General features: G+C 46.9%; 1 protein-coding gene across 1 annotated transcript; it reads left to right on the top strand.

Annotated features, from left to right (window-relative positions):
- The first annotated feature begins 39 nt into the window (after window positions 1-39).
- On the top strand, window positions 40-5,465 carry LOC140410876 (small nuclear ribonucleoprotein Sm D3). Its single transcript, XM_072499628.1, has 3 exons — window positions 40-256; window positions 4,199-4,391; window positions 5,272-5,465. The coding sequence occupies exons 1-3, from the start codon at window positions 131-133 to the stop codon at window positions 5,331-5,333; spliced, it is 381 nt and encodes a 126-aa protein (XP_072355729.1). The 5' UTR covers window positions 40-130; the 3' UTR covers window positions 5,334-5,465.
- The last annotated feature ends 13,027 nt before the right edge of the window (window positions 5,466-18,492 follow it).

The following is an 18,492-nucleotide window of genomic DNA, read 5'->3' as shown; positions in this document are numbered from 1 at the left end:
ACTGTGGAGGAACAGTCCTAGTGAAGCGCACTTAGGATAGCGGAAGAGCAGTCTGAGTGCGCGGTGCTCCCTGGGATAGCGGAGGACAGTCGGAGTGAAGCGCGCGGTGCAGTTGCTGTGAGGTTGAATTATGTCGATCGGAGTCCCCATCAAAGTGCTGCATGAGGCCGAGGGCCATGTCGTAACCTGCGAGACCAACACCGGAGAGGTTTACCGGGGAAAGCTCATCGAGGCCGAGGACAACATGAACTGTCAGGTAAGGCCGGGGAAATTCGGGATGAAGCCTGAGGCCCGCTGGGGCGGATTTGGGTCTTTCTCTCCGTCGTGAGGGCTCTTGCTGTGCCGCGCTTTATTGCAATTATTTCATTGGTTGTAATAACTCTTTGGGTTTTTCGTGGTTGTGAAAGGTATTCAATAAATTCATGTCTTTTTGCTGGAAAGATTCGTGTTAAATTACTCATTTATATTTATTTTTAATGCCCACCAAACCCCCTCCAGTTAGTTCCATGTATTAACCTGCTGGTTGTCTTTAATCCACGGTGATATTCAGCTCCTGTTAACATTGCCTCTCCTGGATTCCTGACCTCCCTCCAACCTGGAGGTTTGCTTTCCCTGACGATGACCTCCTCTATGATTCAGATGGAGGCCATTTGGCCCATTGTGTTTGGGCTGGCAAACTGATTCTCCCACTTGGCACTTGATGCTCCTGGCCTCATGGATGAAATTTTCTGAGATCTTCCCCTGTGGTCAAGGCCTGGAATCTTCTTTATCCACCTTCCACAATCTCTCCTCACTCCGGTGATAAAGCCCGTTACGAGTCCATTCAGCCTGTTCTGTCTTTGTGAGCCACTGCCCTTGTGAAGTTGCGATGGGAACTCATGGGAGCCTAATTGGGCTTATTGAGATAGGCAGTCACCCTCCCATTGGGCTTGATCTTTTACTCATGGACTGTGGACATGTCAACATCCATAGAATCCCCATAATGTAGAAGCAGGCTATTTGGCCCATTGCTTCTGCACTGACCCTCTGAAAGGGACCCCTACCTAGGCCCACCCCCCTGACCCATTGCCCCGTGCATTGATCATGGCCAATCAACCTAACCACATCTTTAGACTGGGAGGAAATGGAGCAAACCCACACCGACATGGGGAGAATGTGCAAACTCCAGTCACCCAAGGCTGGAATTGACCCTGGGTCCCTTGTGCTTTGCGGCAGAAGTCCTAACTACTATGCCATCTGATTAATTCATTCACAGGATATGGCAATTACTGGCCAGGTCAGTATTTGTAACCCAACCCCTAATTGCCCTGAAACTGAGTGACTTGTGAGGCCATTTTAGAGGGGTAGTGAAGAGACAATGATATTGCTGTGAGTCTGGAGTCACATGTAAGCCAGACCAGATAAGGACAATGGATTTCCCTCACTAAAAGACATCAGTGAAACTGATGGGTTTTTACCACAATCATGCCCACCATACTGAGATTAGCTTTCAATTTCAGATTTTTTCATTGAATTTAAATTGGGATTTGAACCCATGTCAATAGGACATTATCTAGGGCCTCCTGATTATCAGACCAGTGACATTACCACAATGGCATCCTTTTTGGGAAAGAGCCACAAGTCATTGATAAAATTGAAGATCGTGCAGGAGGGCTGTGTTTTCCTGGTGGTCTGATCTCTGGGTATTTAATGGCCCTGCTCCTTCTCGGGCTGTTTTGGAATGGGAAGTGATGCTGCTTTGGGGCCCACAGCGATCAGTATGCTTGGTTAGTTTAGCACAATCTGCTCCCCTCTGCACGGTTCGCGCAGGTTTTAGCCAATCAGCTCCTGTTGTCGACAAGTTGCCTCATCATTGCCCCGATGTTTGCAGCCTTCACTTTCCCTTCAGATTTTACAAAAATCACAGGAGTTGGCAGACCAAGAGAAACTTATCGTCTTTCTGTGGGGATCCCACCACTAGGCCAGAGGCTTGCTCGCTGTTCCTTAAAATATAAGAACAAGGAGCAGGATTAGACAATTCAGACTCTCTAACTCGCCCCGTCATTCAATATTGCTCTGCTATTCAATACAATCATGTTTTTAAAAAAATAAATTTAGAGTACCAATTATTTTTTTTTCCAATTAAGGGGCAATTTAGCATGGCCAATCCACCTAACCTGCACATCTTTGGGTTGTGGGGGTGAAACCCACGCAGACATGAGGAGAATGTGAAAACTCCACATGGACAGTGACCCAGGGCCGGGATTCGAAAACGGGTCCTCAGCGCCGCAATTCCAGTGCTAAACACTGCGCCACATGCCGGGTTGAGCCCCAATACGATCATCGTTGACCTCCTGTCGGCCTCAACTCCACTTTCCCGCCTGTTCTCCGTTACACTTCAACCCTCCCTTTAACGGGAGGCATTCGCGTAGCGGTATTGTCACTGGACTAGTAATCCAGGGACTCCGGGTCATGCTTTAGGGTCCTATGTTCGAATCCCACCATGGTAGATAGTCAAATTTGAATTCAACAGAAATCTGGAATTAAAAGTCTAAATGTTGACCGTGAAACCATTGATGCTTGTTGTAAAACCCACCTGGTTCACTAATGTCCTTCAGGAAAGGAAATCTGCTGTCCGACCAGGTCTGGCCGACATGTGACTCCAGACCCACAAAGATGTAGTTCACTCTTAATTGCCCCCCCCTCTGAAATGACCTAGCAAGCCAGTTCAAGGGTAATCGGCGATGGGCAACAAATGCCGGTCCAGCCAGCAACACCCATCTCTCAAGAAATGTTTTTTTTTAACTAATTAAAAATCCATCTCTTTCTTCAAATGTACTCAAGGTCCGGACATCCACCGCACTCTGGGGTAGTGAATTCTACAGATTCACCAACCTTTGAGAGAAGTAATTTCTCCTCATCTCTTGGTTTAAATCTCTTACCCTTATCCTAAAATTATGGCCCCTCGTTCTAGATTTCTCCACAAGAGGAAGCATCTGCCCTACATCTACTTTGTCAATACCTTTTATCATATTATATACCTCAATTAGATCTCTCATTCTTCCAGGCTTGACGCAATATAGGCCTAAACTGCTCAATCTCTCTTTATAAGGCAAACCTCTCATTTCTGGAATCAGCCTAGTGGAACCTTCTCTGAACCGCCTCCAATGCAACTATATCGCTCCCCAAATAAGGGGACTGAAATTGTACACAGTACTCCAGGAGGTGTGGTCTCAGCTTGCTGTATGTTTCTTCCGGTATAGAATACGGTTCCTATACTGTCCCATTTCTGTCAGATTGTCTGTTTCGGGGACTGATGTTGGTCTCTGAGTGATTTAAGGCTGGGCCTGTGTCCATTGGGGTTTAGAAGAATGTGAGGTGCTCTTATTGAAACATATAAGATTGTGAGGGGACTTGACAGGGAGAATGCTGAGAGGATGTTTCCCTGTGGAGGAAGAGTAAAACCAAGCAACACAGTTTAAAAATAAGAGACCGACTCCTGCTCTTAATTTGTATGTTTGTTTCTGCTTGGAGTTGTGCAGTCCACTAGCTTCAGATCATGACCCAGTTATTTCATAAATGTAGGCACCATTCTGACTGTACAGATACCATTTTAATGTTGAAGGATAGTCCCTCTCTGGTTAGATACATTTCTGCTGAACCTGTCCTTCGAGGTGATAGGCGTTTGGAAGGTGCTGTTGAAGGAGCCTTGTTGAGTGGCTGCAGTGCATCTTTTAGATGGTACCCATTGCTGCCACTTACACCAGTGGTGGGTGGAGAGAGTGAATGTGGTGGAACGAGTGCCAGTCAAACAAGCTGTTTTGTCCTGGATGTTGTTCTTAGCTTCTTGAGTGTTGGAGCTGCACTCATCCAGGCAAGTGGAGGGTATTCCATCACATTCCTAACTTGAGTTTTGTAGGTGTGGACAGGCTTGGGGGAGTGGGGGGGCAGGCAGGAGGGCAGTTACTCACAACAGGATTCCCAGCCTCTGACCTGCTGCAGTATTTATATGGCTAGTCCAGTTTCTGGTTAATGGTAACCCCCAGGATGTTGACAGTGTGGGATTGTGATGGTAATGCCACTGAATGTCTTTGGGAGATGGTTAGATTCTCTCTTTAATGGCTAATTTCCATCGTTTAGAGTGGTTAAGCCTCTGGGTTTCGGAGTTGCTGGATCTGTGAATCCAGTCGTTCTAACCTTGTTCCTCTTTTCTCTGCAGATGTCTAACATCACAGTCACCTATCGCGATGGACGTGTGGCTCAGCTGGAGCAGGTCTACATCCGTGGCAGCAAGATTCGTTTCCTCATCTTACCAGACATGCTGAAAAATGCCCCCATGTTAAAGAGCATGAAGAATAAAAACCAAGGAACAGGGGCTGGCCGAGGGAAAGCTGCAATCCTCAAAGCTCAAGGTAAGTGTGTCTTCATCCTGAACCCTAACCTCTTCAGCTTTTTCATTGTGGCTTATGTGGTGCTGCTGTGTATTCCCTGTGACTGAGCTAATCCTGTTCTGGGAATCATTTTTCAGCATTGCAATTACAGCTAGGATCACTGCACAGTGCTGACTGAAAACTGGATTATCCAGCTGGCTTGAGGGTTCAAACCCTCCTCGGTCTTCCATCTAACCCCGCGCTGTACCTACCTGGGAGTGTTTGATGGGGACAGTGTAGAGGGAGCTTTAATCTGTATCTAACACCATGCTGTACCTGTCCTGGGCGTGTTTGAAAGGGACAGTATTGCGGGAGCTTCACTCAGTATCTAACCCGTGCTGTACCTGTCCTTGGGAGTGTTTGTTGGGGACAGTGTAGAGGGAGCTTTATCTATATCTAACCCCATGCTGTACTTGTCCTGGGAGTGTTTGATAGGTACAGTGTAGAGGAAGTTTTACTCTAACCCCGTGCTGTACCTGTCCTGGGAGTGTTTGCTAGGTACAGTGTAGAGGAAGTTTTACTCTAACCCCGTGCTGTACCTGTCCTGGGAGTGTTTGATGGGTACAGTGTAGAGGGAGCTTTACTCTGTATTTAACCCCGTGCTGTACCTGTCCTGGGCGTGATTGAAAAGGACAGTGTAGCGGGAGCTTCACTCGGGATCTAATCCCGTGCTGTAACTGTGCTCGGTGTGTTTGAAAGGGACAGTGTAGCGGGAGAATTGGGTACTCTAAATTTAAAAAAAAAACAAGTATGCCTCTTCCCTGAAACAATGATGCCAAAAGTGAAAATCTGACCCTGGGAGCACCTTGAGCTTTGCAAAGCTGCTCAGCCCAAATGATTAATAAGTTGTGATTCTTTCCAGTGGCTGCCCGAGGACGAGGCCGTGGGATGGGCCGTGGAAACATCTTCCAGAAGAGGAGGTGAGGCTGTTTCTGCCTTTGCCACCACCCAGAAGAAGGTCCAGGATTGTTTTGTGTATTTGTTATTTTATAATTCTGTGGAATGACGTGAAGTCCCATTGAAGATTTATTGTCAATAAACAGTTTCTTTTCATAACCTGATGTCTGTGTTTGGTCTAAGTGAGTGTGAGCTGATTTCATTCAATACCTTGTTTCTCAGGCAGTAACCATTCTACTCTATTGCCAATATTTTTTTCTTTCTGACTCGCTCCACTTTCCGTCGTGGACTCGTCAATATATCTTATAAAACAGGGAGTAGCCATTCGGCCCATCGTGTCTGCTGGCCCTTTGCAAGAGCTTTCCGATTATTCCACTCTACTGCTCTTGCTCTGTAAATCTACCTCTCTTCTCTAATTCTCTTCCACGTATCAGACTGATTGTTGTTCAACGTCAACAAAACTGGGTTTCGCCGTGTATGTGCTTCAATTCTGGTTTGCTCCTTAGTTGGGCTTTCTGGCTGGTGCACCATATTGCTATGTCAGTGACTGCTGTATCTCTGTGGTACTACCATGAGTTGTGATGTTTGTCCCTACTCCAGGGTGACTGGTGTGGGCAATGGAAAATGGGGCACCAGTAAAAGTGGTCCTTCTGTAAAATTGCTAAAGAAACACTTTACAATTCAATAGTATGTAGGGGCTGAGTTGTTAAGTGTGTTCAAGGCTGAGATGGACAGATAATTAGTCAGTAACGGAATTGAGGGTTATGGGGATAAGGCGGAAAAGTGGAATTGAGGATCATCAGATCATTCATGATTTCACTGAATGGCGGAGTAGATTCGATGGGCTGAATGGCTTACTTCTGTCTTGTGGGTTTGGAGGGGGTGGGGGGTTGGTGGTGCTTTATCTCAGTTACCAAGTCATCCATCTGCAGGAACCACCACAAATTGAAGGTGAACAGGTTCTCTTCCCCCCCAGTGGAGGAGAGGCACTGATGAGTTGCACAACTGGCACGGGTGGCCTGATTATTCAGTAAGTGCTGTCTCATGTGTGCTCCAGGTTGCATTAACAAACAGGCTTGCAACATAGTTCACTTTGCCATAAGCTACATATATTCATTTATAGGGTCCTGTCCTCTGCAGACCAAAGGAACATGTCCAGGCATTGTACCTTTTTTGAATTAAATAAAAAAGTGGGGGACAATAATTCCCTGGTGCCTTCCCCATGGCAATGCCTCGACCAATCATTCAGCAAATAATCATCCTTTTCTCATGCAGTATAAATTATTGCTCCCTTTTGAAATTTGGCATTCTTGCATCTGCCCTGATGAATCAAAGGCCGAAAGCTTTGGCAGCATGTCTCATCTTTAGTGAATATTTACACTTTAACCTGTTTGATCTTGGTTTTATGAACACTTGCCATGCCTCAGTGGTTATCTAACAAAGAGCAGGGGAGTTCTCTCTCCCCTCTTCTCCCCCCCGCCCCCCCCAGTGTCCCGATCAATGTTTAACCATCAATGAGAAAGGGGGTAAAAACAGATTAGTTGTTTCTGATCTTATTGCTCCTGCTATGATCTTTGCTGGGATCTTGCTATGTACAAATTGGCTGACCGGTTTTCTACCTCACCACAGTGACCACATTTCAAAAGTACTTCATTAGCCATTGTGGCCTTGGGAAAGTCTGAAATTGTGGACTGCACAACATACCAAATGGGAGCAGGAGTACACCATTCACCTAAGTCATTAATATAGATTGCAAATAGCTGAGACTGCAGCATATGACTAGTTACAGTCTGCCAACCATTTACTCTGCATCCTGCCCAATTTAATATATTTCCCAACTCTCTGAGCCCTTGTACATTAACCTTTTATGTGGCACCTTATCGGTGACTCAGCATTGCTGCCTCGCAGCGCCAGGGACCCGGGTCCTATGCGGCCTTGGGTAACTGGAGTTTGCAACTTCTCCCCATTTATGCGTGGGTTTACTCTGGGTGCTCCGGTTTCCTCCGTCAGTCCAAAGATGTGTGGGGTTAAGGGGGGGGGCCTAGTTGGGGTGCTCTTTCGAAGGGTTGGGGTAGACTCAGTGGACTGAATGGCCTTCGGCACTAGGAATCTATGGATTAACAAATGCCTTTTAAAAGTCCCAAGTATTTTGCATGAACTGGTTCCCCTTTAACTACTTTACCACTAGAGTCCTCAAAAAACTTAAATGTCAAAACACTAAAATGAAGGCAAAATACTATGGATGTTGGAAATCTGCAATAAATACAAAAAATGCTGGAAGTAATCAGCAGGTTTGGCAGCATTTGTGGAGAGAGAAGCAGGATTAACGTTTCAAGTCAGATATGACTTCTTCGGAACTGAAAGTTTAAAATGTAATGGCTTTGATGCTGTACAAAGGTGGGAGCGGAGGAAACAAGGTCTGGGAGAAATTAAATACTATTCAATACTGAAGAGTAGAAAGAGGAGGGGAGAAATCAAAAAGGAAAGCGCAGGGCACAAAAGAATATTTGCCGTAAAATCAAGGTGAACCCAGAGATGTTCTATCGATACGTTAAAAAAATAGAAGATAACTAAGTAAAGAGTGCAGTCCATTTAAAAAAAACCTTTGTGTGAAGGTGGAAGATGTGGGTTATGGTTCTTAAGGAATACTTTGCATCTGTCTTCACAAAAGAGGGAAGACAATGCAGATATTGTAGTTGAGTGTGAAGCATTGGATGTGATAAATATAGGAAGAGAGAAAGTATGAAGGGGGATTAGTGTTCTTGAAAGTGAATAAACTACAGGATGAAATGGACCTCAGGCTGTTAAAAGAAGCCAGTGTGGAAGTAGCAGAGGGTCTAACTGTCATTTTCCAATCTTCACTGGATACAAGTGTGGTGCCAGTGGATTCGAGGAATGATAGCATTTTTCCTTTGTTTAAAAAGGGAGCAAAGAATAGACAGAATAATTACAGGCCAGTTAGTCTAACCCTGGTAGTGGGGAAAATTACACAAATCAAGTTTAAAAAATATATTTAGAGTGCCCAATTCTTTTTTCCAATTCAGGGGAAATTTAGCATAGCAAATCCACCTAGCCTGCACACCTTTGGATTGTGGGGGTGAAACCCACACAGACACGGGGAGAATGTGCAAACTCCACACGGACTGTGACCCCGGGGCCTGGGTTGCTGTCGTGAGGCAGTAGTGCTAACCACTGTGCTGCCCCTGCGGGAATCAATTCTGATCTGAGGGACTGGATAAACTAATTTCGAAAGGCGATGGTGGGGGACGACTTTGGGACCAGTGACCATAATTCTATTTTAAAATAGTTTTAGAAAAGGACAAAACTAGTCTACAGATGGAAGTTCAAAATTGGGGCAAGGCAATTTTGATGGAATTAGACGAGCTTGCAAGGGTCGATTGGAGTAGCTTGTTTGAGGGCAACGGTTGCCTCTCGCAAGTGGGAGGTCTTTAAAAGTGAAATAGCTAGAGTTCAGGGTCTATATGTTCATGTTAGGGTGAAGGGCAAGGCTGGCAGGAGTAGGGAACCGTATGTGACAAAACATATTAAGGTTTTGGCCAGGAAAAAGAAGGAGGCATGGCTCAGGTACAAAGAACTGGATTCAAGGGATTCCCTTGAGTTGTTCAGGGGATACAGAAGTATACTCAAGAAGGAAATTAGGGCATAAAGGCATGAGGTAGCTTTGGCTGAGATAATTAAGGTGAATCAAAAGGATTCTTTAAATATAAGGAATAACTAGAGAGGATGAAGGTGGACACATCTGCATGGAACCGCAGGAGATGGGTGAAGTTCTCAATGAATATTTCTCCTGTTTACCGTGGAGAAATCCATGAAGACTTGAGAACCTGGGACGGTTGGTGGCAATATATTGGGGCCAGTTCGCATTACAGTTGAGGTGATGGACGTATTAAAATGTATGAAGGTGGATAAATCTCCTGGCCCTGACCAGGTACATCCAAGAACACTGCGTGAGGCTAGAAAATAAATTGTGGCTGAGATATTTGCATCATCGTTAGCCACGGGTGATGTACCAGAAGATTAGAGGGTAACAAATATTGTGCCCTTATTTAAGAAGGGCTGCAAAGAAAAACCTGGGAATTATAGTTCGGTAAGCCTAACATCTGTGGTGGGTATGTTTCTGAGGGATAAGGTATACGGGCATTTTTAAAGACAGGGTTTGATTAGGAGTAGTCAGCATAGCTTTGTGCATGGGAGATCATGCCGTATAAATTTATTAGAGTTTATTTTTAAAGTACACAATTCATTTTTTCCAATTAAGGGACAATTTGGGTTGTGGGGGCGAAACCCCCGTAAACACGGGGAGAATGTGCAAACGGCACACGGACAGTGACCCAGAGCCAGGATTGAACCTGGGACCTTGATGCCATGAGGCAGCAGCACTAACCACTGCGCCACCATGCTGCCCGTAATTTGTTAGAGTATTTGATGAAATGACCAGGAAGGTTGCTGAGGGCAGAGCGGTAGATATAGTCTATATGGACTTCAGTAAGGCCTTTGATAAAGTTCCACATGGTAGGCTGCTGTGGAAGGTTAGATCACATGGAATCCTCTCGGCCAAAGCTACCTCATGTCCCCTTTTTGCCCTCCTAATTTCCTTATTGAGTATACTCCAGTATCCCCTGTACACTTCCAGGGAATCCCTTGAATCCAGCTGAAGGACCTTAGTTCCTTCATCAGATGAGTCAGTCACCTGGTGAAGGAGCCATGCTCCGAAAGGGAAGCACGGTAGCACAGTGGGCAGCACTGTAGCACAAGTGGATAGCACTGTGGCTTCACAGCGCCAGGGTCCCAGGTTCGATTCCCCGCTGGGTCACTGTCTGTGCGGAGTCTGCACGTTCTCCCCGTGTCTGCATGGGTTTCCTCCCAGTCCAAAGATGTGCAGGTTAGGTGGATTGGCCATGCTAAATTGCCCTTAGTGACCAAAAAGGGTAGGAGGGGTTATTGGGTTTCGGGGATAGGGTGGAAATAAGGGCTTAAATGGGTCGGTGCAGACTCGATGGGCCAAATGGCCTCCTTCTGCACTGTATGTTCTATGTTCTAGAACCCGAGGGCACAACCTCAGACTGAAGGGACGATCCTTTAGGACAGAGATGAGGAGGAATTTCTTCAGAAGGGCAGCACGGTAGCATTGTGGATAGCACAATTGCTTCACAGCTCCAGGGTCCCAGGTTCGATTCCGGCTTGGGTCATTGTCTGTGCGGAGTCTGCACATCCTCCCCGTATGTGCGTGGGTTTCCTCCGGTTGCTCCGGTTTCCTCCCACAGTCCAAAGATGTGCAGGTTAGGTGGATTGGCCATGATAAAATTGTCCTTAGTGTCCAAAATTGTCCTTAGTGTTGGGTGGGGTTACTGGGTCATGGGGATAGGGTGGAGGTGCTGACCTTGGGTAGGGTGCTCTTTCCAAGAGCCGGTGCAGACTCGATGGGCCAAATGGCCTCCTTCTGCACTGTAAATTCTATGATAAAACACAGAATAAAAATAAGAAAGCTCGTGATTCCAAATACACCTGTTGGACTTTAATCTGGTGTTGTAAGACTTCTTACTGTGCCCACCCCAGTCCAACGCTGGCACCTCCACATCATGGCTATCTTCATCAGTCAGGGCATTGAGGATAGAAGTTGGGAAGTTATGTTGCTATTGTATAGGACGTTGGTGAGGCCGCATCTGGAGTATTGTATTCTGTTTTGGTCGCCTTGTTATAGGAAAGATGTTATTAAACTGGAGAGAGTGCAAAAGAGATTTACAAGGATGTTACCAGGACTCGAGGGACCTGAGTTATAGGGAGAGATTGGACAGGCTGGGACTTTTTTCTTTGGAGCGTAGGAGACAGGGGTGATCTTATAGAGGTGTATAACAGTGTTTTTAAAACTTTTTTTCCGGGGACCCATTTTTACCAACCGGCCAACCTTTGGGACCCAACCCGGCCGACCTTCGCGACCCACGCCGGTCAACCTGCGCGATCCACCATTTTCTCTTACTTTGTTTGTTACTGACAAAAATAGAGGAAATGGTTTTGGGTCCCTTTGGCCCCCCGAACTTGAAAAGAAAAAGGCTGCGACCATATTTAAAAAAATGCAGCTGCACTGCGCATGCGCGCCTGATCATCGTTGCGCACCGATGATCGGGCACTTTTGCGCAGTGCGGTCAAATTTTTTAAATCTGTTCCTGCCCATTTTGAAGGCGCTCGCAGCCGGCATTATTAAAAGCCGGCTGTTGCATGCGGATTTGCGCAATTGGGAGCGCCGCGACCCTCCCGACACCCGCCCGCAACCCATCTGCGGGTCGCGCCCCTGAGTTTGACAATGCCTGGTGTATAAGATCATGAGAGGCATAGATAGGGTGAATGCACTCAGTCTTTTTCCCTGGGTTGGGGAATCTAGAACTAGGGGACATAGATTAAGTTAGATGGGGAAAGAATTGACGGGAACCTGAGGAGCAACTTGTTTACACAGAGGGTGGTACGTATGTGGAATGAGTTGCCGGAGTAAGTGGTTGACACAGGGACATTGACAACATTTAACAAGCATTTGGACAGATACATGGATAGGAAAGATTTAGAGGGAGATGGGCCAAATACAGGCAGATGGGGTTCGTTTAGATGGGCTTTTTGGACCAGTTTGGGCCGAAGGGCCAGTCCCCATGCCGTAGATTCTATAATAAAAAAATCAAGGACAGTCAGCATGGATTTGTTAATGGAAGGTGATGTCTGACGAACTTGATCCAGTTTTTTGAGACAATAACAAGTAAGTTTGATGAGGGTTATTTATCCTCCAAGTCCCTATGGGACATAAAGCTGCAAAAATGTTCCTCTACTGGACTCTGTCTTGTGCTTTTGGCTTGTTCCTTGCACACAGTTCACAGTCTGACACCATGTTGTTTCTTCGCAAGAAAGGAGTTCATGAATCTTCCAGTGGCACTCCTCACTGCTGGAGGAGCTGCCGTCGGCAGGGTCATTTTGGCGATTAATGGTAGGATTATGGAAGAGGATAAGGTGTCCATGGAAGGGATTAAGGTCAAGTGGGAGGAAGAGTTGGGGATAGTATTGGAGGTGGGATTATGGTGCAAAGTGCTGTGAAGGGCCAATGCCTCAACCTCGTGTGCGAGGCTGGGGTTGATTGAATTATAAGTGGTGTACAGGGCGCACTTAACAAAGGCGAGGATGAGCTGGTTGTTTGAGGGGGTGGAGGAGAGGCAGAGCCAATCATGTCCATATGTTCTGGTCCTGCCTGAAGTTGGAGTAATTGTGGGGATCGTTTTTCAGCACCGTGTCTGAGGTTCTACACATGGATTTGGAGCCGGGTCCCCTGGAAGCCATATTCAGGGTGTCAGACCGGGCGGAGATGCAGACGGGTGTGGGGGCAGATGTCTTAGCCTTTGTCTTGTTAATTGCTCACCTGTTGGGGTGGAGGTCACCCCCCCCCCCCCCCCCCCCCTCGGTGTGGCTGGGGGATCTAGTTGAGTTCCCGTTTTTGGGGAAAGTGAAATTTTCTCTGAGAGGGACATATGAGGGGTTCCACAAGAGATGTGGTTTGTTTATCTTATACTTTGGATCTGGTTGCTGTCAATGGGTGGGGGGGGGGTTAGTTTGGGGGTGGCGGGGCATGGTGTTGGGAACGTGTTTATTTGTTGCAAAAATGTTAAAATATTGCAAATTTGAATAAAAATATTTTTCAAACAAAATTCATTTCATTGCAGGAAGCTAGTAAATAAAGCAGGTGAGCAGAGATTAACACATGGGAGTATGATATTGTAACTTCGGGTTTTCAGATGAGATACAGGGTTACAAAAAGGAAAGGGAGAGACATATTATTGATTACATACACAATTCCAACACATTCTCAGCTGGCCTCCCACATTCTACTCTCCATAAAGTTTACATAATCTGAATCACTACTACCCATGTCTTAACTCTCAGCAGGTCCCATTGCCCCTGTCACCCCCTGTGCTTTAAAAGTTTACAAAAGGTTCAAGGAAGGAGCAGTCAGGTGTGTGCCTAAAGTTCAAAAGCATCTGAAAAACACAGAGAAGCTGCTGACAGCTCAATGGAAAAAAAAATTATAGTCTTAAAGTGGTAATGCATTTAAAGAGGTAATACATTTAATGTCGAAATGCCCTTAAAACAGCAATGGCTGGGTCGCTGGGTAGGGCCGCGCCCTTCACAGTGGAGAAGATGACCGAGATGATAGCTGGAGAGTTTGGAAAGCAGTTTGACAGCCATATAGAGGCGATGAAGGAGTTGGTGGATGAGGTGATAGCCCCTGTGAATCCGGCGGTGTTGGAAGACATCAGCCGAGGCACGGGAGCAAGGAGAGAAGTTGAAGAGGGTAGAGGAGGTTCTGTCGCAACATAGTGACCAGTTCACCTTGATAGGTGAGGAGCAGCGGAGGGTGATGGAGGCCAACAAAGGACTGAGCTAAGGTGGAGGACCTGGAAAAGAGGTCAAGGCAGCAGAACTTAAGAATTGTGGGCTTGCCCGAGGGAGTGGAGGGCCCGAGGCTGACTGAGTACTTTGTGAGGATGCTGGCAGAGTTGCTGGGGGAGGGGGAAGAACCCTCCTGGTATGAGCTGGACAGGGCTCATCGGTCACTGCGGCCCAAGCCAAAGATAAATGGGCCGCAAAGGGCGGTGACAATTTGTTTTCATAAATACCACATTAAGGAGAAGGTCCTGAGTTGGGTGCAACAGAGGTGTGAGGTGAAGTGGGAAGGAGCAGGCGAGAAGGCGGGCAGCCTTTGGACGGGTGAAGGCAGCACTCTACAGCAATGATGTGAGGTTCGGCGTGGTCTACCCGGCGAAGCTGACGGACTTCTACTTTGAGATGGTGGGAGCAGTGGAGGCGTTCGTGAAGACTGAAGGACTGGGGTTAAAATGAGAAATGGGAATTGGATTTGGACTGAGGGAAGGGGGTGAAATCCTGTATATAGATTCATTTCTTCTTTGCTGTTTGTTAATTTGTTTTATATGAGGGATGGGAATGTTTGGGAGTTGGGATTCTTGTTCATTGGGTTGGTCAGTGGGGATGGGGATTGTACCCACTAATATGGGGCATCACTATGAATTTTGGAGATTAGTGAACTTTGGGGGAATGGCGGTTTTCTGGGGCATGGTTTTTGCACTGGGTTTGTTTGTATTTTGTTTTCAGGGATTGGGCATGAGGGAGGGGATTGGAGAGAGGGGGGCCTGGACAGGAGCCTCCACACTCGCAAGCATAGGGCGGCTAGTGAACGGGAGTGTGGTGAGGGAGGGGCCGTGGTCATTGGAACCTGGACGGACAGGTTTTGATGGGCCTGGAGGTGTGAAAGGATCGATACTGGGAGAGGTGTTTTCAAGAGGAAGTGGATGGGGGATTCTGGGAAGGGGAGGGGTTCAATGGCAACAAAAGGACGGGGCGGGTCAGGCCGAGTGGGCAGGGCCCGGGGTTGTGGTGATGGCAGATAGGAGGGGTGGGGGGGTGGTGGTGAGAGAACCCCGGTCAGAATAGTAATGTGGAATGTTAGGGGATTGGGGAGACTGGTGAAGAGGTCAACGGTGTTTGTGCACTTTAAAAAAAAAAAATTTGGAGTATCCAATTATTTTTTTTCCCAATTAAGGGGCAATTTAGCGTGGCCAATCCACCTACCCTGCACATCTTTTTTGGGTTGTGGGGGTGAGACCCACACAGACACGAGGAGAATGTGCAAACTCCACACGGACAGTGACCCAGGGCTGGGATTGAACTAAAGGCTGATGTGGTGATGCTGCAGCAGTCCCACCTGAGGGTGAAGGGCCAGATGAAGTTCAGGAAGGGCTGGGTGAGTCAGGTTTTCCATTTGGGGTTCGATAGTAGGGTTCCGGGGGTCGTGGTGCTGGTGGGTAAGTGGGTGTGGTTTCAAATGGAGAAGGTGGTGGCGGACCAAGGGGGCAGGTATGTGATAGTGACGGGGATGTTACAGGGGAGGTTGGTGGCACTGGCGAGTGTATATGGCCCCAACTCGGATGAAGCAGGGTTTGCGAAGAGGGTACAGGCTTCTATCCTAGACTTTGACATACAAGAGCTAATAGTAGGGGGGGGACTGGAATTTGATGTAAGAGCCGAGGATGGACATGTTGCAGCCCCCTTACTGGCCCAGTGGGGGGGGGGGTTGATGACTGGGCTCATGAGAGAGATGGGAGGAGTGGACCAGTGGAGATTCCTGCACGCAAGGGGGCGGGAGTATTTGTTTTTCTCCCCCGTGCCCAAAGTGTATTCGAGGATAGACTATTTTCTAGTCAGGAAGGCATTACCGGCTGGAGTCAAGGATCGGAGTACTCTGCGATAGCGATCTTGGATCATGCGCCGCATTGGGTGGACGTGCTCTTGGAGTGGGTGGTAGCCCAGAGGCCGGGGTGGAGAATGGACCTGGCGTTGTTGGGGGACCGGAGTTTTTGTGAGAAGATTGGGAAGGTGATTGAGGAGTATGTGGGACTCAATTGTACAGGGGAACTATCGCAGGCGATTGTTTGAGAGGCTCTGAAGGCAGTATTGAGGGGTGGAGGTGATCTCATTTAAGGCTAAGGTGGATAAGGAGAAGAGGGAGCAGTGCCAAAAGTTGATTGAGGAGATGTTGGAGGTGGACAGGAGGTAAGCGGGGGACTCAGACCTGGGCCTCCTGGACAGGAGGAAGGGGTTTCAGGCAAAGTTTGACCGGTTGTCTACAGGGAAGGCGGTGCACCAATTGAGGTGGGCAAGGGGAGCAGTCTACAAAAATGGGGAGAAAGCAGGGTGGATGTTGGTTGGTCAGCACCGGAGGGAAGCGGCAGCGAGGGAGATAGTCAGGTACGGGACGGGGAAGTTAATGGTGGCCCCGGAACAGATTAATAAAGTTTTTGAGGAGTTTTATGAGAAGTTATATAGGTCAGAGCCGCTGGGAGAGGAGCGAGAGATGAGGGAGTTTCTGGACGGGTTGGAGTATCCAAGGTTGGGGGAGATGATAGGACTGGGCTGGAGGGGCCGGTGGGGGAACAGGAGGTAAAGGAGGAAATCGGGAGGATGCAATCGGGGAAGGCGGCAGGGCCTGATGGGTTCCCAGTGGAGCATTATAAGAAGTTTAAGGACACGTTGGTGCCGCTGATGGCGGGAATGTTTGAGAAGGCGATAGGTGGGGGGGTTTGCCACAGACATTGGGACAGGCTTTGATTTCCCTGCTGTTAAAAAAGGCAAGGACCTGGTGGAGTGTGGGTGGTATAGGCCCATATCCCTATTAAATGTGGATGGCAAGATATTGGCAAAGGTTCTGGTGGCAAGGTTGGAGGGTTGGAGGTGATAGGAGGTTACTGATGAACAGGCAACTGAGAAGGACCTTGCCCTATTGACCTATATTGCTCAAGAACCAATGAACCATACGTTAGAGAGACAACTGATCTCTCAAAAAAGGAGGCAAAACAAAAGGGATTTTACGATAGATCCGCGAAGGACTCCAACAATGGCAGCCAGATGACAGGGTCACACTAGAAGATTCCAAAGGGAATGGATGGCCTAAGTATGCAAAGGTACTGCGACAAGCAGGCCCAAACTTGAGTCCCATCATCACGGATGAAGGTGTTGTCTTTTTAAAAATAAATTTAGAGTACCCTATTCATTTTTTTCCAATTAAGGGGCAATTCAGCATGGCCAATTCACCTAGGTTGCACATCTTTTGGGTTGTGGGGACGAAACCCACGCAAACACAGGGAGAATGTGCAAACTCCACACGGACAGTGACCCAAAGACGGGATCGAACCTGGGAGCTCGGCGGCGTGAGGCCGCAGTGCTAACCCACTGCGCCACCGTGCTGCCAGAAGGTGTTATCTTAAGAAGGAACAGAAGAGCTCTGCTGAAAGTTCAGCAACCTTTTGTACTGCAACCACCAGAAGAAGTAGGTAACAGTCTGAAGACAGCTGAAGAAGATACAGTGCAGCATACGGAACAACAACAAGATACAGACACAACAATACAAGAAGAACAACAAGCAGCATCCACAACTGCAAAAGAAGATGAAGTAACTTCGCAAATTCAGTCACCACTCAGAAAACAAGGCTACGACATAAGCTTGAGAGACTGAATTTATGATGAACTGTACATAGTTAAATATTTTAAATTTATTATGCATATTGTGGTGATATGCCTGTGAATGGCCAGCAAGGATATCGGTCTTCAGGATGCATCACATCAAAAGGCTAAGACAAAAAAGACCTGCACGGAAACTGGTCTTCCAGAAACAAAAGCAACGACGGGAAGCTGATAAGAGCCCAGAAGATCAACTGGGTTATCGTGTCGGAGATGCACAATGAGCTGTGCACCAGGGACACACTCATCAGACATATCATGTTAATTGAAGCACAGTTGCATCTGTATACAAAATGTATAACTTGTGTTAAAGGACAATACAAATAATGTTTTTATATGTAAATGTTAACATCTCCAAGGAAGGGATGTGGTGATATGCCTGTGAATAGTTTTGTACATAGTCAGTAATGTGACCTCCCACCAGCTGGTGGCATCAGACATCGGTCACATGACGTGAGACACTCGGGAGTTGATAGTAAGGCATACAACAGGACGGTCGCACATAAGGTAGCTCTAAGAGAGTTCACCAAACTCATTTAGTAACTTTGTCTGTATAGTGATCTGTTTGTTATCTTTACACGTGGTCATCAATAAATCATCTTTCTAGTTAAATAACGAGATGTTCTGTCTACATCATTGCGATGGTCATTTCGCAGAACACAACACATATATTGAATTGTAAAAATGATCTAATCAATGTAAATAATTAATTTTCCAAAGGAAAGGGGATGTACTGATATGCATAATGCAATTCAGTATATAACATTATACACAACCTCCAACCAGCAGATGGCAGTGTAAGTCCTCTATGTGTCTTGAGGCAGTTGGGAGTAAGTCGTGTTGGTAGATAGGCGTATTTTGCAGTGGCTCTATAATAGTTAGTTAGTGTTAGTAGTTTGTTGTATATTTATTCCAGTTATCTTTACCATGCAGTTGTTTCATAATAAATTATTTTAAACTAGATGTTCTGTAGTGCATCATTCAGTCTACAGAACATGACAGGCAACTGGCGGGGGGGCTGGGCCTCCCAAACATCTTATATTATTACTGTGCAGCGAACGCAGAGAAAGTGCGAGGCTGGGTCATGTGGCAGTGTCTCGAT

This window comes from Scyliorhinus torazame, chromosome 1, assembly GCF_047496885.1.
Source record: "Scyliorhinus torazame isolate Kashiwa2021f chromosome 1, sScyTor2.1, whole genome shotgun sequence".
NCBI classification, from domain to species: Eukaryota; Metazoa; Chordata; class Chondrichthyes; order Carcharhiniformes; family Scyliorhinidae; genus Scyliorhinus; species Scyliorhinus torazame.
The sequence above is the reverse complement of the archived record's forward strand: the minus strand, read 5'-3'. Positions and strand labels throughout refer to the sequence as shown.